The 23,808-nt window shown below is 42.4% G+C and overlaps 1 protein-coding gene and 1 non-coding gene across 3 annotated transcripts in view; both read right to left on the reverse strand.

Moving 5' to 3' along the window:
* Positions 1 to 23,808, reverse strand: part of DNAAF4 (dynein axonemal assembly factor 4) — a 64,564-nt gene that overhangs the window by 27,305 nt on the left and 13,451 nt on the right. For both annotated transcript variants that reach the window (XM_075531431.1, XM_075531430.1), the window contains exons 4-6: positions 14,935 to 15,166; positions 10,364 to 10,509; positions 2,554 to 2,663 (exon numbers count right to left, since the gene is read on the reverse strand). In XM_075531431.1, coding sequence (XP_075387546.1) covers positions 2,554 to 2,663; positions 10,364 to 10,509; positions 14,935 to 15,166 — 488 coding nt within the window. The remainder of the gene's footprint in view (positions 1 to 2,553; positions 2,664 to 10,363; positions 10,510 to 14,934; positions 15,167 to 23,808) is intronic.
* On the reverse strand, positions 11,691 to 11,882 carry LOC142426929 (U2 spliceosomal RNA). Its single transcript, XR_012779797.1, has one exon. It is a non-coding gene; the product is annotated as a U2 spliceosomal RNA (small nuclear RNA).

Here is a 23,808-nt window from a genome sequence, read left to right on the forward strand (position 1 = left end):
GTGCTCATTAATCTAAGACCTGTCATAATTCTTCTAGTTATGACACTTTAACCTCCAATAACAGACAAATGTCAAACATTTCATGCCTGAAAAATCTGTTATTCGCTTCAGGACCATCTTTGGACCTGTGTAGATTCTGCCTTTCTGGGAATTTCAGACATCCTACAAAATATGCAGCTAACTGCAGATTATGCCAATAACTAAGGATCAAAACCATGTAGCTATTAGAGATTGTTCCTACGATCTATGCATTTTTGTCCTGTGGTTCTTTCTCACAGCTCCAACCAATAGTTCTGCAAGTAAAGCAAACCACACAGTTGCGCCGTGAGGCTTTTCAAACGATGCGGGTCTAGGGACAACGCCCATGGGGACGTATAATGTTCGTGATGTCACTGCACAGCTCATTATTAGTTACTAGTATGCAGTGAACCAAATCTGCTCTTGAGATGGTCATGAAATTCAGGTGGGACATACTCAAGGTTGTATTTTGGCTCTTTTGGATTGGTTTTCATTTACTTCAGCGCCAAGCTGAACTTACATATAAACACTTAGCATTCTGTGCCACAGTCAGCCCCTGGCGCCCTGTTATGGCTGATGATATTGTGCCTCTCCGTTATCTTTTCCCACACATCAGTCAATGTAACTCCATCTGGTGAAGTCCCTCTGGCTTACAGTTGCTGTCTATGTTGTTGGAAATCGGTATTTGCAATGAAGAAGTCATTGGTCTGGAAAAATTCCGTCATGTGATCTCTAACATCGTTTCTATCACCAGGGCCTGATTTTCCAATTACTGATCTCTGTCCCCAGCTTTCAAATCTCAATAGCCAATAATTACTGATGGGTCCCAAGTGCACACGTGATCGATTTCAGATGGAAGAAATTGGTAGAATTTTTTAATTTCCTCATTATTGGCTTAATACTGAATAATAGTTGTATTAAGTTAAATTCCTTGTTTGTGTATAAATACTATTATATCACAGCACTGTAATCCAACCCCAAACCAAACTCACTGTCACTGAGTCAATTCCAGACCATAGTGGTCCTACAGGGCAAAGTAGAATTGCCTTTTGGTTTTCTGAGGCTGTAAATCTTTATGAGAATAGAAAGCCTTTTCTTTGGCAAGTGAAGTGGCCGATGGGTTTGAACTGCTGATCTTGCAGTCAGCAACTCCAGGCATAGCCCATTATACCACTAGGTTTTTTATATGATAAATTTCAGGATAAATCTTTTTTTTGTCTAATAGTCTCACTTCTTCTTTATTGTTTTTAAAACCTTGCAATTGCATATACAGGAGAGAGGGATAACAAGAGACCAGCTACAGAGCTTTGATAAAATAAATTCATTGGTTGAATTCCCTCCATTGCTGTCCTTGTAAATATCGCCCCCCACCACCACTTATACACACACACACACACACACACACACACACACACACACACATTTTAAGGTCGCCAATTAGAGGGCTCAAGATTGGGGAGAGGGGTAATGTTTTCTCTCTACGCAAGCGTTCAAAATAAAAGATAAATATTGGTTGACATGATAAATCTTAAAATGCCTGTGTTCTGCTTGAAGTTATTATCCCAGGCACAGTAAACTATCTGATTCAGCATTGTGAGGACCAAGCCATTTCAGCTCACTGGTACTTAGGATATTGATCTTTATGTGTGTACTTCATTTTTTAAAATTTTCAAGTTTTCTAGATTCATACTTCCACATTCCAATTACCGTACATACTCCGAGTATAAGCCAGGTTTTTTTCAGCACATTTTTTGTGCAGTGTTTGTGGCAAAATTAGGTGCCTCGGCAGATATTCGGGTCAGTTTATGCTAGAGTATATACAGTAATAATAAATGTTTACAGCTGCTTCTTCTGATTCGAGGTGAACCTTGTCAGTAAATGAAAGTAAATGAAGCTTCGCTTCATCCATGGCAATAAGGTTGACTTGACTCCGAGGAGGCAGATCTTTCCCAGTCCCATTCTGAGCGCCTTCCAACCCGTGTGGGTCAGCTTCTGGCACTACATCACATACAGCCAGGTTCCAATATAATTCACAAGATTTTCAATGCTAATCCCCCAGAAGTGGGCTGCATATTCCTTTTTCCTTGTCTGTTCTTCGTCTGGAAGTTCTGCGAATCCTGTGTGCTCTGGGTGCCCCTTTTGGTATTTGAAATACTGGTGGCACCGCTTTCAGCATCACAGTCACACCCACACCATCCCAGTATGACAGAACAAGCCATCACCAAACTAACAGAGAGTGGTGCGTTCCTAAACCGTGCCACCCTTGCTAGAAATGTATCTAAATCTACACTTGTCTTTGCTTTCTTTCCTCCAATCTCAGGAAATGATGTGGCTCCACTTATTAGAAGTCTCTTTGCTGGAATTTTCTTGAGAAAAGTAAGCAACTCATTAGGACAACCCATCCAGCTGAGCACACCTCACACATTCTGGCCGCAGGGAGGCACAATACACAATTCAAGGTAATTTAAACACGTGGCAAACACTAATGTCTACATGAATATATCATAAAATCTCACAGCCAGAGCTCAAACTTACTTTCCTTTGTCCTTCAACCATTCTGGGTTCTTCTCCTCTTCTTTCAAGTCACTGAATTCAGGAATATCAGTATTCATTGTCCTACGTGCCTCTGCTTGTTTGTGTAGCCACTGAAATGGAAACAAAGTCTTATGAAGAACACACAGGCTTTATCTTTATAAGCAGTCATTCTCTAGAAGATGGAAATCGATTTAAATGATGGTGATCTTAAGTTTCCAGTTCTGGTGTAGTGGTGATGCATTAGGCTGTTAACCACCAGGTCAGCAGTTCGAAACCACTAGTTGCTCCAAGGAATAAGATGAGGTTTTCTACTTCAATAAAGACGTACAGTCTCAGAAACCTGTAGGGGCAGTTCTACTCTGTCCTAGAGGATCACTGTGAGTCAGCATCAACTCAATGGCAGTGAGAGTGGAGCTGGTTAAAGTAAAACGTTTGTCTCTAGCTCAACTTTCATCCTTTTAGGGAGTCCATATAATTATTATTTTGTTATGATGATACATTTTATTTTTCAACACAGAAAAATGTAAATGTGATTTCAAAACATTCTATAATTATAGTTTTCAAATAAAGTATAGAAATAATATATTAAATAAGGGTTATTTATAAACTATCATTCTGTAGAAAAGATCTTCAGTTAATTCTATAAATTTCCATTTCAGAGAGGTACCAATTCACACAATGCAGAAGAAAAATGCAGTCCTTAGTGCTTATAAAACTAAAAGTACAATATTTCAATTCATATGAGAGAGTCTACATCTTAGGGCTCTGGAACTTCCAAATGCATAAAAAGTATTAATTCCAAAATGTCACATCAGAAACACCATAAACAAATGCTAATGAATTTTTCAAAATCCTTTCTTACCAAAACACGCACTGATCAAAAGTTTATAAATCTCTCAGGCCACCACACCATAAAGCTGGAGGTCAATAAAAGGACAATCACAAAAACAAGAACCAACAATTGGAGGATAAATACCAATCTTCAGTGACACAAATGGGTACTGGCCCAGATTAGAGGAAATTAAGAAGTTTCCAGAAATTAATGAGAATGATAATACAATATACCAAAACTTATGGGATATAGCAAAAGCAGTTACCAGAGGAAGTCGGATAGCAGTTAATGCGTATATGAAAAAGGAAGAAAGACTTATGAATGATACACTATCACAAAACCTCCAGCAACTAGAACTGAGTAAACAGAACAACCTCTCCAATAGCAAATGAAAAGATAATAATAAAAATCAGGCAGAGTTAAAGAGACAATGCCAAAAATCAATGCAGCAAAAAGCTGGTTCTTTGAAAGGATGGACAGAATTGACAGACTGCTGGCAAACCTAACCAAGAAAAAGAAGGCGCAATCATCAAATCACAAAGGACCCCAATGGGATTAAAAAGATAATCCCAAAGTACTATGAAAGTCTGTATTCTAAGGTAAACAAGCGGCCACCTAGCTCAGAAGCAACAAAGCCCACATGGAGGAAGCACACCTGCCTCTGAGATCACGAGCTGTTGAAGGGATCAGGTAACAGGCATCATCAGAACAAAAAATCTGACCATAGTGAATGAGGTGGGGAGTGCAGAGTGGAGACCCAAAGCCCATTTGTCTGCCACTGGAGATCCCCTTACAGAGGGTCTTGGGGAGGAGACGAGCCAGCCAGGGTGCGATGTAGCAACAATGAAACATACAACCTTCTTCTAGTTCCTAAATGCTTCTTCCTCCCCCACTATCAAGATCCCATTTCTACCTCACAAATCCGGCTAGACCAGAGGATGTACACTGGTACAGATAGGAACTGGAAACAGAATCCTGGACAGATTATCTCTTCAGGACCAGTGGTGTGAGTGGTGATACCTGGAGGGTGGAGGGAAGTTGGGGTGGAAAGGGGGAACCGATTACAAAGATCTACATGTGACCTTCTCCCTGGGGGACAGACAACAGAAAAGTGGGTGAAGGGAGATGTCGGACAGGACAAGATATGACAAAATAATAATTTATAAATTATCAAGGGTTCATGAAGGAGGGGGTAGCGGGATGGGAAGAGAAAAAATGATAAGCTGATGCCAGGGGCTTAGGTGGAGAGCAAATGTTTTGAGAATTATGATGGCAATGAATGTAGAGATGTGCTTTACACAATTGATGTATGGATTGTGATTAGAGTAGTATGAGCCCCTAATAAAATGATTTTTAAAAAGTCTGTATTCTAATGAATTCAATGACATGGAAGACATGGAAAAATACTTAGAAAAGCAATCCCTCTAGATTATTCCAGACAGAGGTCAAGAATCTCAACAGACCCATAGCAAAAGAAGAAATAGACATAGTTGTCAAGAAACTACCAACGGCAGAGATCAAATGTTTTGAGAATGATGAGGGCAATTAATGTACAGATGTGCTTGACACAATTGTTGTATCTGTATGGATTGTGATAAGAGTTGTATGAGCCCCTAATAAAACAATTTAAAAAAAAGAAGACAAGCCATCTAATTTTGAGACAAAATACACATGGCAAATAGAGGCAAATGTGAAAAATTAAAAAAAGAAAGAAATTACCATTGGAAAAAGCTCCCAGACCAGATGGCTTCACGGGAAAATTCTGCCAAGCATTCAGGGAAAAGCTGACACTGATCCTCCACAAATTATTCCAGAGTGTAGTAAAAGATGGCAAACTCCTCAAATCATTATACAAAGCCAGTATAACTTTGATACCTACCGTATACCCTCGTGTATAAGCCGAGTTTTTCAACATATTTTTATGCAGTTTTTGTGGTAAAATTTGTTGTTTTGGCTGATATTCAGATCAGCTTCTACTCGAGTGTATACGGTAAATAGGACAAGGATCCTAAAGGAATAGAGAACTACAGACTGATATCTGTAATGAACAGAGATGCAAAAATCCTTAAGATATTGGCCAAGGAATACAAAAGTATATGAAACATATCATCCATCATGATCAGGTGGGATTCATTCCAGGGATGCAGGAATGGTTCAACATCTGAAAATCCATAAACTTATTTGCCATTGATAAGAAAAAGGCTAAGAATCACATGATAATATCAATAGATGCAGAAAAAGCATTTGGCAACATCCAACACCCATTCCAAATTAAGACACTCAAGAAGATAGGGATGGAAAGAAAATCCCTCAAGTTAATACAAACTATCTACGACAATCAACAGCCAACATCACAGTCAATGGGAAAATGATAAAAACAATCCCACTGAAAAAGGGGACCAGACAAGGATGTCCCTTGTCCCCACTTCTATTCAACGTTGTGCTGGAGGTCCTAGCTAACAACTTAAGGCAGCGGAAGGACATTAAAGGTATTTGGTTGGGAAAGGAGAAGGTGAAACTATTGCTCTTTGCAGACACCATGATTCTTACATTGAAAATCCCCAAAGCTCCACAACACGAGTAATGGCAGCAATAAAGGAATATGGAAGAGTGGCAGGATACAAGATCAGCAAACAGAAGTCTATTGGTTTGCTATTTACATCAGACAAGACCATGGAAGAGGAGATCAAGAAGGCAATACCCTTCACAAAAGCCAAGAACAAATTAAATATCTAGGGATATATTTAACAACAACAACAAAAAGACTGACACAAGGAAAACTATAAGACCCTATGACAGGAAAACAAAAGCAACCTCCACAAACGGAAGAATAGCCCATGCTCATGGATCAGCAGATTCAATGTAGTAAAGATGACAATCTTACCCAAGGCACTATATAAATTCAACACAATCCCAATCCAAATACCAACAGCCTTCTCCAAAAAATTGGGAAAAGTGACCACTAATTTCATGTGGAGAGAGAAGAAGCCCAGAATTAGCAGAGAACTCCTTAGGAAGAAGGACAAAGTTGAAAGGACCACCTTACCTGGTTTTAACACCTACTACACAGCCACAGTGGTCAAAACAACGTGGTACTGTAACAATGACAGATACTCAGACCAATGGAAAATAGAAAACTCAGAAATAAAACCATCAGCATATAGACAACTGATTTTCGACAAGGGCCCAACAAACATCAAGTGGGAGGTGGATGCCCTCTTTAACAAGTGGTGCTGGAAACAATGGATATACACCTGTAGAAAAATGAAACAAGATGTATACCTCACCCCATACACAAGAACAAACTCAAGGTGGATCACTGAACTAGAGGTAAAACCTCAAACTATCAGGATCATCAATGAAGGATCGGGGCAAACCTAAGAACTTTGGCCCAGGGAATACATAGGCTAACTGCAACAGGGAAGGGTACACACACAGGTAAACCTGAAAGAAACAAGTGGGATATACTAAGGATAAAATGCCTGTGTGCATCTAAAGACTTCATCAGGAGAGTAACAAGAGAACCCACAGATTGGGAGAGTATTTTTAGCAATGAAGACAAAGTAATTATTAATTACTAAAATCTATAATACCCTCCAACTCTGCAAAAAGAAGAAAACAGTTGCCTGGAGGAAGTGGACAAAGGACCTGAACGGAAGTTTCACTAGGGAGGAGACCCAATTGGCCAATAAACATGAGAAAATTCTCCTGATCATTAGCTATTAAAGAGATGCAAATTAGAACAACCATGAGATACCACCTAACACCCTTGAGGATAGCTCAAATCAGAAAATCAGAGAGCAACAAATGTTGGAGGGGATGTGGCGAAATAGGAACTGTCCTCACTGCTGGTGATCGTGTAGATACGTGCAGTCTCTGTGGGAAACGATCTGGCGACACTTAAAGCAAATGGAAATTGAGCTACCTTATAAACCAGCAATCTCCCTACTGGGCACATACCCAGAAGCTGTAAGAAGTAGACCATGACCAGTCAGTCATCTGCGTCCCAATGTTTATTGCGGCGCAATTCACACTCACAAAGGATTGGAAACAACCTAAAGTTCCATCCATAGATTAGTGGATTACAAAACTCTGGCACATACACACAATGGAGTACGACGCATCACTAAATATGATCACATGAAGCACATTGCCTCAAGGGAGGAGTTGGAGGAAATTATGCTAAACGAAGTTAGCTAATCACAAAAGGTCAAGTACAACATGAGTCCACTGAGGTAAGTATATTCAACACAATAGGCATAGAAGAAAAGCCACTTATCTCACACTATACAGGTTAAGGTACAGGCAGTCGGGTGGGGGACAGGCCCAACCCAAGGATGTACATGTCATTCCAACATAAAGGGAAAGGGGGGAAGAGGGAGGGGAAAAGGGGGGGAGAGTGGGAAGACAATGGGGGAGCGGGGCAATAACCCACTCAGGGGGGGAGTATTGGTTATGCCACCAAAGAACTGGGGGTGTGCATAGAGGCCAAACCACAGTGCACCAAACCTTGAGGGCAATGTAACCACATGGAGCAACCCATGAACAGAGTGGGCTACAAGGCCGGCCCCAATCTGAGCCAACCTGACCCCCTCCCTAAAAGTCTGTGTTACAGAGGACAACACTAAACCTACAGGCTGGGGAGAGAGGCTGGCCTGCCACATCCACACGTAGTCAAACCAAGAAGGAAAAAGAGAGAGTGAGGCTCTAGACCCCATATTGGCACACAAGTCCTGAGGAGGATGTCCCTACATGGTGCTGTTATGACACACAAAGCGCCGACAACTCAAGACATGATGAACCCTCTCTGGAGCATACCGCGACAGAGGGCAATACTGGTGACACTGAACCCCCCACAGTGGGGCGAACCAAGAAGAGAACATAACATCAGCAACAGGAACAAAGCAAAGCCACAAAGTCCCCAAGGAGCCCCCAAAATACCAAATGTGATGGAGAAAGCTGATGGTGTCTGGCTATCAAAAGGCTTGAAGATAAGCCTTCTAGCAGAGAAGCAACTAGCCCACATGGAAGAAGCACACCAGCCTGTGTGATCATGGTGTCAACAGGATCAGGTAACAGGCATCAGAGACTCAAAACAAACAAACAAAACATATTGTTGAGAATGAGAAGGGTTGGAGCAAATAACCAAAACTCATCTATATACAATGGGACATCCTTTCACAAAAGGGTCACAAGGAAGGGATGAGTCCACCAGGGTGAAGTATAGCACCAATGATGCATACAATATTCCTCTGGTTCCCTGAGGCTTCCTCACCACCACCACCACCACCCCACTATCATGACCTCAATCTGGCCTTTCACTGTGGGCTAGAAAAGAACATATACACTGGTAAAGATAAGAGCTCAAGGCACACAAATTCTGGTCAGATAAACCTCTCAGGAACAGAAATGGGAGTAGTGATATCAGAAGGGTAGGGTTTAGGTGGGGAGAGGAGGAGGGATGAAACCTCAGGGGAAGGGAGACAGGGTCGGTGTAAGATATGAAAATAATAATAATTTATCATTTATCAAGGGGTCACAAGGGTGGGAGGGGGTAGGGAGGGTAAAAAGAGGAGCTGAAACCAAGGGCTCATATAGAATGTAATGTTTAGAAAATAATGATGGCAACATATGTACAAATATGTTTGCACAATTGATGTAGGTGTTGAAGGGGCCAGATAGCAGACACTAAAGAACAAAAACCATCATTGTGTGATCACCTCCCCCACATAAATGCTGAAGACAAATGTGTGCATAGTAAGTGTGGTGAAGAAGGCTGATGGTGCCTGGCTATTGAGAGATATAGCATCTGGGGACTGAAAGGCTTGAAAGCAAACAAGCGGCCATTTAGCCCAGAAGCAACAAAGTCCACAAGGAAGCAGCACACCAACATGTGTGATCGTGAAGGGCCGAGGGGACCAGGTTTCAAACAACAAAGGCGGGGGGGAAATCATATCACCGTGAATGAGGGCAATGCGTGATAGGGACCCAATGCCCATCTGTAGACAGCTGGACATCCCTTGCAGAGGGGTAGTGGGGAGGAGATGAGTCACTCAGGGTTCAGTGTAGCAACAATGAAACTCAAAACCTTCCTCTAGTTCTTGAACGCTTCCTCCCCCCCAATTATCATGATCCCAATTCTACCTTGGGGACCTGGTTAGACCAGAGGATGCACAGCGGTGCAGTAGGGATCTGGAAACACAGGGAATCTAGGACGGATGAACCCCTTAGGACCAGTGGTGAGAGTGGTGATACCGGGAAGGAAGGGGGTATAGAATGGGGGAACTGATCTCAGGATCTTCATGTAATTTCCTCTGGGGGATGGGCAACAGGAAAGTGGGTGAGGGGAGACGTGGGGCAGTGTAAGATAGGATAGAGTAATAATTTGTAAGTTATTAAGGGTTCATGAGGAAGGGGGGAGTGGGGAGGGAGGGGGAGGGAAACAAGAAAAATGAGCTGATTCCAGGAATCTAAGTGGAAGGCGAATTTTGAGAATGATGAGGGCAACGAATGTGTAAGGGTGCTTTACTTCAATTGATGTATGTATAGATTGTAATAAGAGTTGTATGAGCCTCAATGAAATAATTTATTAAAAAAAATAAGTCCCCTGATTAAAAATTTTAAAGTGGCCAGTTTTAACAGTCTACTTCTTAAAATGAACACCAGTACTATATATTAAATCAATGTTTTATCATTGGCATTCTGGATCAAATTGAAATCTGCAAAATACATATTTTTACATACCCAAATCAACAGCCACCAAGTCAATTCTAAGCGAGTGAACACCCAGAGCCTACCGACAGTGCTGCCAGGGTTCCGTGCCGTCTCAGAAGGCAATACTAAACTATATGCACAGAGTACTGTCTTTAGGGAAATGAATTCTTAGGACGTTCTGAACCAGTTCTAGCTTCAACAGATAAAGTAAAAAACACAGCCTTTTTATTTGTAGCAAGTGCAACGAACACCAAGTACACGTACCTCCTCCTCTTCTGCTACTTGTGATTCTCGGAGAGCCGTTGGAAACACGCGAGGGGTAAAGCTGATTTTAATATTGCCGACAGAGCGCGGACCAGGAACATTGTCTTCCTTTAGCTTCTCAGAAAATATATTTTCTGAATTTATCCCTTCAAAAACAACATGAATCAATCATTCACAGCTCACTTTTAAAACTGCCAAACAAATAGACATCTGAAAGTGATGGCAAACCAAACATGTTTTCTGCGAGACAGAATGTAACACCCACCACAGAGCAGCTAATGAGCTGTTTTTAAACTAATGACTCCAGCTTATTTTCTGCGGTTCTCGTTTGTAAATCACGTCGTCCACTTTATGTCAACTTTTAACAAAGGCGAATTTTCATTTTTGCCAAAGCTATGCCTGCCGTGGTATTTTCAATTGCCTCGTATCGTGTGACAATTGGGCACGGAGTAAGAAAGACCTAAGGAACATTAGTGCATTTGCCCTATGGTGCTGGTGAGGAATGCTGACAGACCACGGGTGTCAAAGGAAGAAGGAAATCTGTCTAGGAAGAAGTACAGCCAGAATTCTCCTTAGAGGCAAGATCAGACACTTTGGACAGGTTATCAGGAGAGACCAATTCTTGAAAAGGGACATCATGCTTGGTAGAGGGACAGCAAAAAAGAGGAAGACGCTGGACAAGATGGATTGACACGGCGGCTGCAACGATGGGTTCAAACGTAAGAATAATTGTGAGGGTGGGACAGGATGGAGCAGGATTTCCTTCTGCTGTGCATCAGGGTTACTGTGAGTCAGAACTGACTCAATGGCACTTAACAACAATGACGTACGTCCCTGCCAACATCCCCTTTACTTCCCTAAGCTCCTGAAGCAAAATATCCCCTACATCACATCAAAAGTTTAATTTTACGATGGACATATTTTGGCTTTTATTTTAATGTATTAGACAGCCCAACAACAGCAAAATTTGTCTTGGGGTCTTGATTTTTAGCCTGTTCCTGGGGTCACATTGGACACTGATTCAGAAAATTGCATTGGATAGGGCACGTCAGTTTGTTTCTTTATTTTTAGGGTTTTAACCTATCAGTAAAGCTGTTAGTTCCCTTACGCCTGGCAAGCCTATGCACAATAGGCTCGGAGTATTATTCACAGGGTTTTCATTGACTGACTTTCAGAAGCAGATTGCCAGGCCTTTGTGCTCAGTCTGGAAGTTTTTCTGAAACCTGTTCAACATAATTTAAAAAGAAATAAATAACTCACTGTCATCAAGCCAATTCCAAATCATAGCAGTATACAAGTCTCAACTTTTTTTTTAAGGAATCCCCCAAGGGGGTGCACCATTCCTGGAAATATTGCAATACCAGGTCGATGCGTGGAGTGGACGGAGCAAGCTCCTATTCCAACTCCCTGCTCCAAAAATCCATTTCATATATTGTCCTCGGGATAGAGGACGTATCAGATATTAAACTGATAAGAACAGATACTACACTTGATCTTAGCCAACAGGCCGAGAAGAAATACAAGTCTCAACTTCTAAATGAGTAGTGGCTACATTTGAGGCACACTGATTAGGGATTATAGCAACCCAAGACTCCAGCATGGCTGGCAAGACCTTTAGTACTAAATGATCCCCGCCCTCATGTAGATAAGGGGAGATCATTTTCAGATTAGGTTACAATAAGACAGAATAATACCAACAGTAAATAAAATGCAGCTAAGTATATACCATACATGTGATTCATTAAATAAAAAATGCATCTGTGTTTAGCATTTAGTATAGACCAAGAGACAGAATAAGTTCCAAAATTCACTCCCTTCTTGAAATGGTGTAACAGTTTTCCAGTCATTGGAGAAAAACAGATAATAAGAGTTGGCAAAAGACATTAATTGTGGGATACAGAAAGGATTTTTCCCCAGCCTGCACCCCCCCCCCCCATATTATATGCCAAACTTAAGAGGCTACTTGCAACACATGGTAAATGACTATACACTTGGAGGTCAACTGCTTAAAGTTTATCTCTCTGAAGGTTATCAGACATCTAGAGAAATCAGACTCTATAGTCTGTCCCACCCTAAGTAAGGCCCACTCTAACGGATAGTGGATTGTTTCCTGAAGAAGAGCAGAAAGACAAGGTCAGGCCAACTCAAGGAGGACCAAGGTTAGGTTGTCATCCATCTTGTCACATGTATGCCCCCAGTGGTTCTTCCTATTGCATATACACCCCTAGCTCATGCCCCTCCTACTTCATGCATGTCTATGGTACACCCCTTCCTGTTATGATATAATCAGGTGGCCTTGCATGTCCCCAAAAATGTATGTAAGCCGTGATAGGAAATATATTCTCTCTCTCCCAGAAGGACACCCCTTGAGCCAAGCCCCCAAAGACCCAGGACGGCCTGGGAGTGGGGCATAAATATGTTCTTAAGATGTTCTTGAAATTCAAGTGGGAAAGACTCAAGGTCATATTTTGACTTCCATGGACTTGTTTTAAATGTCTTTAGCTTCACACTGAATTTATTGATGAGCGCTCGATGGTCCACAGTCAGGCCCCGGCCTGGTGTTAGTGGCTGGTACTAAACTTCTTCATCGCCTCTTCCCACCAACAGAGTCCATTTGACTTCTGTGTGACTGAAAAACAGTATCTGCAACAATGAACCAGTCATCTGTCATGCAAAATTCTATCAGGCGATCCTATGTTTCTATCACCAACGCCTTACTTTCCAACTCCTGTTCCTTCTTCTGTTTCCAACTTTGGCCTTAGAATCGCCAATAATTATCAATGCCCCTCGATTCCACACTTGATCAACTTCAGACTGAAGATGTTCGTAGAATTCTTCAATCTCTTCATCATTAGCATTAGTGGTGTAGAGTTTGAACAACAGTTGCATTGATTGTATGTCCGTTTATAAACATATGCATCGTCCTGTCGTAGGCAGAATGGTACTTCCAGGTAGATCTTGAAATGTCCTTCCCGACAATGAATGCAACACTGGCCGTTTCATTCCCAGCACAGTAAACCCTGACTTTGATCGAAATGGTCAATATCATTTGTTTTCAGCTCACTAATGCCTAGAATATCAATCTTTATGCATTCCATTTCTATTCCAATAACAATTGTCCTAGATTCATACTTCATACATTCCAAGTTTCAATTATTAATTGATATTTTCAGCTGTTGCTTCTCAATTTAGTTGTGCCCCATCAGCAAATGAAGGTTCCACAGGCTTTATTCCTGCAGGGTTCAATCCATCTGCAGCATTACGGTTAGCTCCACTTGCAGCTTTTCCTCAGCCATAGTTCATGTGCCTTCTACCTGAGGGCCTCCGCTTCTGGCACGATCTCTGAAAATATTCTGCTTTTGTCCATTAGGGTTTCAGTAACTGACACTGCTCATAAGGTTTTCGGCACCTAATTCCTTGAAGTGGACGGCCCATCCCTTCTTTGTAGTCTGTTCTCAGTCTGGCAGCTCTGGGAGACCCTGGTGTGAAAGTTGGACATTGAATAAGGAAGACTGAAGAATGGATGCATTTGAAGTGTGGCGCTGGAGAATATTGAAAGTACCATGCACTATCAACAGGACAAATAAATGTGCCTTGGAAGAAGTATGGCCAGAGTGCTCCTCAGAGGCAAGGATCCAATGACTTTGTCTCACATTCTTTGGACATGTTGTCCAGAAAGACCAGTTCCTAGGGAAGGATACAGGCTTGGTAAAGTAAAGGGGCAGCAAAAGAGAATGGCCCCCAATGAAATGGATTGACACAGTGGCTGTAACAATGAGCTCAAACTCAGGAACAGATGTGAGGAAGGCACAGGACCAAGCAGTGTTTTGTTTTGTTGTGCACAGTCATTATGGGTCAGAACACAGACTCAATGGCATCTAACAACAGTAACATAAGTTGTCTGGAGGCTCGGTTGGCAATGTCAGGTAACTGCTCATGGGAGAGAGACAAGGCTATCTGCCCCTATAAAGATGTACGGACTCAGGAATCCCAGGTAGGGCTGCTGTCAGAATCAACTCCTGGGTAGCCGGTTTGTTTACATAAGCACCAAGGGCTACATTTTACGTGGATCTGCAAGCATGTGAGCAGCAGTCGAGAGATCAAACGATGTATCACAATATTGAGCAAATCTGCTGCAAAGAGTCATCCTACTTGATAAAGTAGAGGGCCGGCAAAACAGATTAAAACCCTCAGTGAGATGGGGAGGCTACAACAAGGGGCTCAAATAGGGCAACCGTCACGATGACCGCACAGAGTAGGGCCATGTTGCTGCACAGAGTGCAGAGTAGGGCCGGGCTGTACATCAGGTCACAGCTGTCAGAACCAACTTGACAGCAACTAACAAAAGCAACTCATAAATTTCCCATCAAAGGACATGCTGAATCTTTGCTTATTTCCTTAAGAAAACAGGTATACTCCCTGGTAAAATGAGTCTTTCCCTTTAGTTTTTGCATGGTATTACTTATAGTCAATGCACCAAAATAATGTCAAATTACAAGTTAGATTTTTCTGAAGTATCATATATACTTCACCATAAGACTCATTTTCTTAGAAAATACTTATCATTATACCTTTTGTGGCAAGATTTCTAGCTGCCAAATTTCTAGAAAGACTTTTTTTATTTTTTAACATTTTTTTTTCTTCTTTAACTTGCTTTTCTGGTTGACAGAATTTCTCTTCTTTCTGCATTTTTTTCTGTTCAGCTTCCTTTTGATGTTCTTTCCAAGCTTCCAATTCTTTAGTTGCTTTTATTCGCTCATTTTCTTTCATAGCTTCTATATTTTTCCTCTTTTCTTCATCAATCTGGAAAAATTACAATGACCAAACCCTTTGTTAGCATATAAAAAGCAATATTTCTTTTTTTAAATCATTTTATTGGGGCTCATACAACTCATATCACAATCCACACATACATCGATTGTGTAAAGCACACTTATACATTATCTGCCCTCATCATTCTCAAAATTCGCTTTCTGCTTGGGTTCCTGGAATCAGCTCCTTGTTTTCCTCGCCCCCCTCCCTCCCCTTCCCCCCCTCCCTCATGAACCCTTAATAATTTATAAATTATTATTTTATCTTCTCTTACACTGCCTGGCGTCTCCCTGTACCCACTTCTCTTTGCCCATCCCCCCGAGAGGCGGTTACATGTAGATCCTTGTGATTGGTTTCCTCTTTCTAGTCCCCCTTCCCTCCCGGTATCGCCACTCTCACCATTGGTCCTAAGGGGTCCATCTGTCCTGGATTCCCTGTGTTTCCAGTTCCCATCTATACTGCTGTGCATCCTCTGGTCTAACCAGGTGTGCAAAGTAGAACTGGGACCATGATAGTTGTAGGGAAGAAGCGTAAAAAGCAATATTTCTTTGCAAAGTAAGAAATCTTGGAGATCTATGTGTAATCTCCTCTCTGGGAGATGGGCAATGGGAAGGTGGGTGAGGGGGAAAAAAGAAATATTGCTTTTTATATGCTAACAAAGGATTTGGTCATTGTAATTTTTCCAGATTGATGAAGAAAAGAGGAAAAATATAGAAGCTATGAAAGAAAATGAGCGAATAAAAGCAACTAAAGAATTGGAAGCTTGGAAAGAACATCAAAAGGAAGCTGAACAGAAAAAAATGCAGAAAGAAGAGAAATTCTGTCAACCAGAAAAGCAAGTTAAAGAAGAAAAGATAAAATAATTATTTATAAACTATTAAGGGGCCTGGGGAAGGGGGGGGATGGGAAGGGATGGGGAGGGGGGGAAAAAAAAGGAAACCGAGTTGATTCCAGGAACCCAAGTGGAAGGTGAATTTTGAGAATGATGAGTGCAACAAATGTATAAGGGTGCTTTGCTCAACTGATGTATGTATGGATTGTGATGAGTTGTATGAGCCCCAATAAAAAGATTTATTTAAAAAATAATTTAAAAAATTCATTGTGACAATTGTTCTCATTCCTAACTCCTGCCTTTACAGCTGCAGCAACTGTAAGTAGTGGTTATGGATTGAATTGTGTACGTATGTCCCACCTTTGTCCTCCTAAAAAAAAAGGCACAATGACATTTTTAACACCTGAATCTGAGAAAGTGACCTTGTATGGAAATTGGGTTTTTGAAGATTCTACCAGTTAAGTCCTATCAGAGTAGGGAAAGTCTTAATTGTTTGGGCCCGGGGCCAGACCAAGGCAGCCACTTGTACCAGCTTCTCAAAAAGACAAATGACCTGGCTGAATTTCAAAGCACCTGAACTCCAAAGCACCTGTCTTCAGCGTTTCACAGAGCTGACCTCCCTGGACGGAAACCAGCCCCACTCTCCCAATCATTGTTTCCTAGGAACAACAAGATTTACTAACAAAACATCACCTGGCCGGAGACTTGCAAACGCAGCACAAAGAACCTCCCTTCCCTTTACTGGCTCGTATGCCTTTAAGCTCATACATACCCGACATATGTCCCACCGCCCCAGTACCAGGTACAACTTCCCTGACCTACTCATCGGGTCCTGGAACCCCCCGGGGGCTCAAGATGCCCCTGTCCCTTTCCCTGCTCTTCCTTCCCTCCCAGGAGGTTCCTTCTCTGCCTCAATAAAAATCTTTCTCAACTTCACATTCCTGGCTAAATTCTATCTCTGTTCTGTACCTCTGTCTCCAACCTTTCACTAATCCCTTTGACATGTCTATGAAAGGGGAGATGATGTTACACAGGGAGAAGACAAAAACCATGTAACCATACATCTACAAACGAAGGAACACAAGAGATGCATGGGGCTAGGAGGAGTTAGATAAAACAAAGAACTATCTTCCCCTAGGCTGGACAGGAAAAACACTACATTTAGACTCCTAGACTCCAGAACTGTGAGGCAATACATTTCTATTTCTTTTTCCCCCCATCTTTTTCTTCTTGATTTGTAGAATTTTTAAAAATCATTTTAATGGGGGCTCATACAATTCTTATCACAATCCATACATATATCCATTGTGTCAAGAACATATGTACTCCACAGGGAAAGTGGGACCAGACTTCAACCTAGTGCCGCAAGGTGTGAATGCAATATCCCGGCGTGGAGGAGGGAACCAGTGGAGAGGTCTGGGAGGCTGGCCCCAGCACCAAAAATTAAGTGGATTCCTGCCCCTCCCCCGAAAAGAATTTGTTTCAAAGGATGACATTGATTCTGCAGCTCCGGGAGATGGACATATCTGATCAGAGCACACGGGAGCAGATGAAAGGCAGGAGGAGACAGTGGAACACAGCCTGGCCCACCAGGCCGTGAGGATGATGTTCCTGAGTAGAGCAGCCAGTCCACAGAGAGAACAACATGGCTGGCCCTACTATGAGACATAATGCCCCTCAGTGACTAAGGGCGATACAGGGGACAGCACAGGAGACACAGTGTGGGAATTGCACCTGACCTGATCCCACCACACCGAGGCAAAGCACTGGGGGAGTGCAGTGGAACAGCAAGGGAATGGAGTGGCAAGGTCCCCAGGGAATGCTGAAAGTGGGTGGACTTTGGGGCCAGGGCGTGGTGCCCCAACAGACTGGACTGGAAAACGCTCCTAAGGGCCAGCAAACGATCCTTGAACGAACTACAAGCCTTTCTTTTGTGAAAAAAAAAAAGAACATATGTACATTTGTTGCCATCATCATTCTCAAAACATTTGCCTTCTACTTGAGCCCTTAATATCTGCTGCTCATTTTCCCCTCCCTCCCCACTCCCCCTACCTCATGAACCCTTCATCATTCATAAATTATTATTATTTTGACATATATTACACTGTCTGATATCTCTTCCCGCCTTCTTCTCCACTGTCCCTCCCCCAGGGAGGAGGCTATACGTAGATTCTTGTAATCAGTTCCCCCTTTCTACCCCACATTCTCTCCACCCTCCAGGCATCGCCACTCTCATCACTGGTTCTAGAGGAGTCATCTGTCCTGGATTCCCTGTTTCCAGTTGCTATCTGTACCAATGTACATCCTCTGGTCTAGCCAGATTTGTAAGGTAGAATTAGGATCATGATAGTTGGGTGGGGGGTGAAAGTATTTAAGAACTAGAAAAAAAAAAGAACTAGAGGAAAGTTGTATGTTTCATCGTTGCTACCCTGGACCCTGCCTGGTTCATCTCCTTCCCACAACCTTTCAGTAAGGGGTGTCTAGTTGGCTACCATTGGGCTTTGAGTCTCCACTCTGCATTTACCCACATATTCAATTATATGATTTTTGTTCCTTGATGCTTGATACCTTGATCCCTTCGACAGCTTGTGGTCACACAGGCTGTGTGTTTCTTCCATGTGGGCTTTGTTGCTTCTGAGCTAGATGGCCACTTGTTTATCTTCGAGCCTTTAAGACCCCAGACGCTATATCTTTTGATAGCTGAGCACCATCAGCTTTCTTCACCACATTTTTCCCTTGCACACATTTGTCTTCATTGATCGTATCAGGGAGGTGGGTACCACTGATATGGTTTTTAGCTCTTTGTAGTCTGATAACTGGTCCTTTCTGCACCTTGTGGTCACACAGGCTATGTGCTTCTTCCATGTGGGCTTTGTTGCTTCTGAGCTAGATGGCCACTTGTTTGTCTTCAAGTTTTAAGACCCCAGACGCTATATCTTTTGATAGCCGGGCACCATCAGGTTTCTTCACCACATTTGCTTATGCACACGTCTGTCGTCAGTGGTTGTGTCAGGAAGGTGGGCACACACTGCTATGATTTTTAGCTCTTTGATGTCTGATAACTGGTCCCTTCTATACCTCGTGGTCAGCCAAGCTGGTGTGCTTCTTCCATGTGAGCTTTGATGCTTCTCAGCTAGATGGCTGCTTGTTTATCTTTAAGCCTTTAAGACCCTAGACGCTATATCTTTTGATAGCCGGGCACCGTCAGGTTTCTTCACCACATTTGCTTATGCACACATTTGTCTTCAGCAATGGTGTCGGGAAGGTGTGTATCCTGGAATGCCAATTTATTAGAACAAAGTGTTCTTGCATTGAGTAAGTGCTCGAGTGGAGGCCCAATGTCCATTTCTATTTCTTAAAGCCACTCACTAGTTATAACAGCCCTAGGGAGCTAAGAGAAATAGATAAATAATTAAACTTAAAAGGGAAGAGTACCTACCTAATCTAATACAATGTCCATTGATTGAGGGTCAGGGACCACAGGTTTTAGTTCTAGATCCACCTTGAATTATCGGTAGGATCTTGGGTAATCATTCTCTCTTGCCTTATTTTACAACTAAATTGTATCCAAGGGCTTGGTGAAAATTAAATAAGAACACATTAATCTAAAAGTTAAGTTGTTCCTATCAAAGCCTACACAAAAACACACAAACACATGCCTTGTCATATCTTAGGAAGTTGTGCCAATCCTCATGAGCGGAGTGAGGGATAGTAGGATATACATAAAGGTTGAACTGGCAACAGTGTGTTCACTGGATAGAAGTGTTTGAACGCTCTGCCCCCAGCCCCGCCTTGAGGATTTTAAAAAATTACTTTACTGGGGGCTTGTACAACTCTCATCAGAATCCATACATCCATCCATTGTGTCAGCACATTTGTACATTTGTTGCCATCATCATTCTCAAAACATTTGCTTTTTACTTGAGACTTTGGTATCAGGCTGCTCATTTTTTCCCCTTCCCTCCGTCACCCGTCCTCCCTTCCAAACCCTTGATAATTTATAAATTATTATTTTGTCATGTATTACACTGTCCAATGTCTCCCCTCACCAACTTTTCTGCTGTCTGTCCCCCAGGGAGGGGGTTATATGTAGATCATTGTGATCGGTTTCCCCCTTTCTCCCCCACCTTCCCCTTACCCTCCTGGTATCTCTACTCTCATTATTCATCCTGAGGGGTTATCTGTCCTGGATTCCCTGGGTTTCCAGCTCTGATCTGTACCAGTGTGCATCATTTGGTCTAGTCAGATCTGTAAGGTAGAAATGAGGTCATGCCAGTGGGGGGGGGGAGCAATAAAGAACCAGAGGAGAGTTGTATGTTTCAATGGTGCTATACTGCACCCTGACTGGCTTGTCTCCTCCCTGTGACCAGTTGCCTACAGATGGGCTTTGGGTCTCCACTCTGCACTTCCCCTCATTCACGACGATATAATTTCTTTGTTCTTTAATGCCTGATACCTGCTCCAATCGACACCTCATGATGACACAGGCTGTTCTGCTTCTTCCATGTGGGCTTTGTTGCTTTCCTGCTAGATGGCTGCTTGTTTAACTTCAATCCTTTAAAACCGTAGGTGCTATATCTTCTAATAGCTGGGCACCATCAGCTTTCTTCACATTTGCTTATGCACCCATTTTGTCTTCAGTGATCATGTCAGGCGGTGAGCATCACAAAATACCAGGTTATTAGAAAAAAGTGTTTTTGCGTTGAGAGAAGATTTGATTAGAGGCCCAATGTCCATCTGCTACCTTGATACTTAACAGATAAATATATGTACATAGCCCTATATCCCTATCCTTATATATTAATATATTTCCATATATGCATGCCTATATTTATACCTCAATAAATGTCTTTTGTATCCTAGTTCTTCCCTCTATTTCCTTTTACTTTCCTCCTGTCCCACTATCATGTTTGACCTTCATTTGGCTCTCAATAATTCCTCTCGGCTACACTGCACTTGATCAAACCTACCAGGTGTTCAATACCCATGTCTCCATCGATTTTAGATCTCTGTTATTCCCTTGTCCCTGGGTTTGTTGGCTCCCCACTCCCTTCTCCTCCACCACCACTCCCCTGTTTCCCCGGAGTGGTTGGTCTTGTTTTCTCCTCAGGATTGTTTATCTTGCCTATATTATATAGAAGAAAAGGGGGGCCTATAAATTGTTCCCGGTCTGTCTGCTGACTCTTATGAATGTTGAGGAAATGCATCTCTAACTCAGATTACACTAATATAAAATTATATTAATTTAGATTTAAGCAGTACCGCTCTCCAGAGGGACATGCTGGGATGACATTTCCTGGAGGTTGTTATTTTAGGGTACAAATCTAACAGGAAAGGTATGAGAACTGTGTGCTCCACAATGCTCTGTAAGACTGGTATCACGGGGTGGGCTTTTCTGAAAGGATGACTGTGTGTTTTCCAGTTGAGCTGGGAGACTCTGGCTTTAAAACACAGGAGGTTGAAAGATGAGTTCCTGACATCCCCAGAATTGCAGCTAACGTCTAAAATAAGCACACACGAGGCTAATTACATGTTCTAAGTTCAGAGAGCTGGCCAGGGAGGATCCAGCCTGGGGTGGGGGAAGCCAGGAAGAAGCCTGGAGACTTCATGAGGGAACCAGCATTTAAATGTTGAGCAAAAGCATGATTAACCGTGTTAGCCAGAGAGGCAGCCACAACCTAACGGAGTAGTCAGCAATTGCACCCAGTTAAAAATACCACATTTCCGTGTCTAACTCTGCCCCAATGGCACAAGGGGAAAGTCTGAGAAAGTCAGGATACAGGTAGCCCCGACTAACAAAGAACTTACAATGAACAGCACTTAGGACCATCTGTTTCATTTTCATCTGTACATCTTGTCAATGGCACATATTCTTTATTGTATAGCTTATTGCTATTAATAAATATTATATAAAATATTGCAGCACATATTTTTATCATGTCACTCTCAAATGTTCATGTGTAGATGGCAAAGAGTTACAAAGATACTGAAAATAAAAGGAAATAATAATGAGGAACGGTGAGAAATTTGATGCAGAGATTCTGTGAATGGGAGCGTCCAGGTCTGTGGTAAGAGGAGCGCCTGAGAAAGCCCAGCATAAAGCGAGAGCAAGGGAGGCTGAAAAACGGCTGCAGTTGTGATTGCAGTTCCAACCCACATGCAGCCGAGAGGGCAAGCCATAGAGGCCGAGTCTTCCCCACCTCTGCCCAGCTCATTCGCTAGGCAGCCGCAGTGGGGTTTCTAAGAAAGCCCATCGAAAGGACGGAAGTAAGAACTTTACCATGGGGCAGACACATCAATAGCTTTATACCACATGGAAGACTGACTTCACAATGTAAGTCCAGGAAGGTTAACTTACAAAGGGTTGTTCTAAACAATCCTCAGAAGAAATAACTAAACAAAAGAGAACCTAGAGTTGTAAATAATCAATCAATGAAGATGTCTGTCAAGCAACTGTTTCAAGAAATCGGTAACAACTTTCCAAATTTGACCACAAGTCTACAGGCCCAAGAAGTTCAGTGACACCAAAGTCGGGGAAACACAATGAGAGCCACACATTCCGACTGAGTCTGACTGCAAGGTGATTCAAGAGTCAAGGACAAAGAGGAAGATCTTGAAAGCAGCAGGGAAAAAATGACCTATCATGCGCAGGGCAGGCAAACTACCCTTAAACGCTGACACCTCGTCGGAAGCAAGAGCAGCGGGCGCTCCGTGGCACATGCACCGGTTTCTGATTTGCTGGCCCCTGAACATGATGGTAAAATGGACAAGTTCGTAGAAAGCCATCAGTTACTAAAACCTGATTCTAAAAACTAGAAACTCTGAAAAAAAAAAATAACATATTGAAGCTGTTAGCCCAGACAGTGATGAATTCAATAGAGTAATATTTAAGAAAAAAATACAGGCTTAAACAAACTCCTTCGTGTAAGAAAGAGAAGTTGAAGGTTTATTGGAAGGAAGAAGTAAAACTATGAATATACAAAATGGTATATCTATACATTCCACAGGCCCAATCCCCACCCCCCAAAAAAACACACCCAAACTCATTAGCAGGTCAATGCTAACTCACAGCCACCCTAACGAGTTTCTATGGCTGAGCTCTTTTTTTTTAATTAATAAATCTTTTTATTGGGGCTCATACAACTCTTATCACAATTCATACATACATTAATTGAGCAAAGCATCCTTATACATTCGTTGCACTCCTCATTCTCATAATTCGCCTTCCACTTGGGTTCCTGGAATCAGCTCCGTTTCCTTTTTTTCCCCTCCCCCTCCCTCCCCGCTCCCCCCTTCCCCCTGGTCCCTTGATAGTTTATAAATAATTATTTTATCTTATCTTACACTGCCCGGTGTCTCCCCTCACCAACCTCCCCATTGCCCATCTCCCAGAGAGGAGGTCACACATAGATCTCCGAGATCGGTTCTCCCTTTCTACACCCCCTTCCCTCCTGGTGTCGCCACTCCCACCGCGGGTGTTGAGGGGTTCCTCCGTCCTAGATTCCCTGTGTTTCCAGATGCACTCTTAAAGGAGCAGAGTGCCACATCTCCCTCCCAGAGCACAGCTGGTGGGTTCAGTCCACCTTGTTTGTTTGACGTACCACCAGGGCTCAATATATCTATACCAGTGGCTCAGTAATAAAGAAGAACAAACTGCTACTGCATGCAATAACATGATGAACCTCCAAAACATTACATAAACTATAAGAAGCCAGACCCAGAAGACTATATATTATATGATTCCATTTATATGAAATTTCTAAAAAAGGCCAAATAATAGAGACAGAAAGGGGTTATCAAA

Source organism: Tenrec ecaudatus, chromosome 14 (assembly GCF_050624435.1).
Source record: "Tenrec ecaudatus isolate mTenEca1 chromosome 14, mTenEca1.hap1, whole genome shotgun sequence".
NCBI lineage: Eukaryota > Metazoa > Chordata > Mammalia > Afrosoricida > Tenrecidae > Tenrec > Tenrec ecaudatus.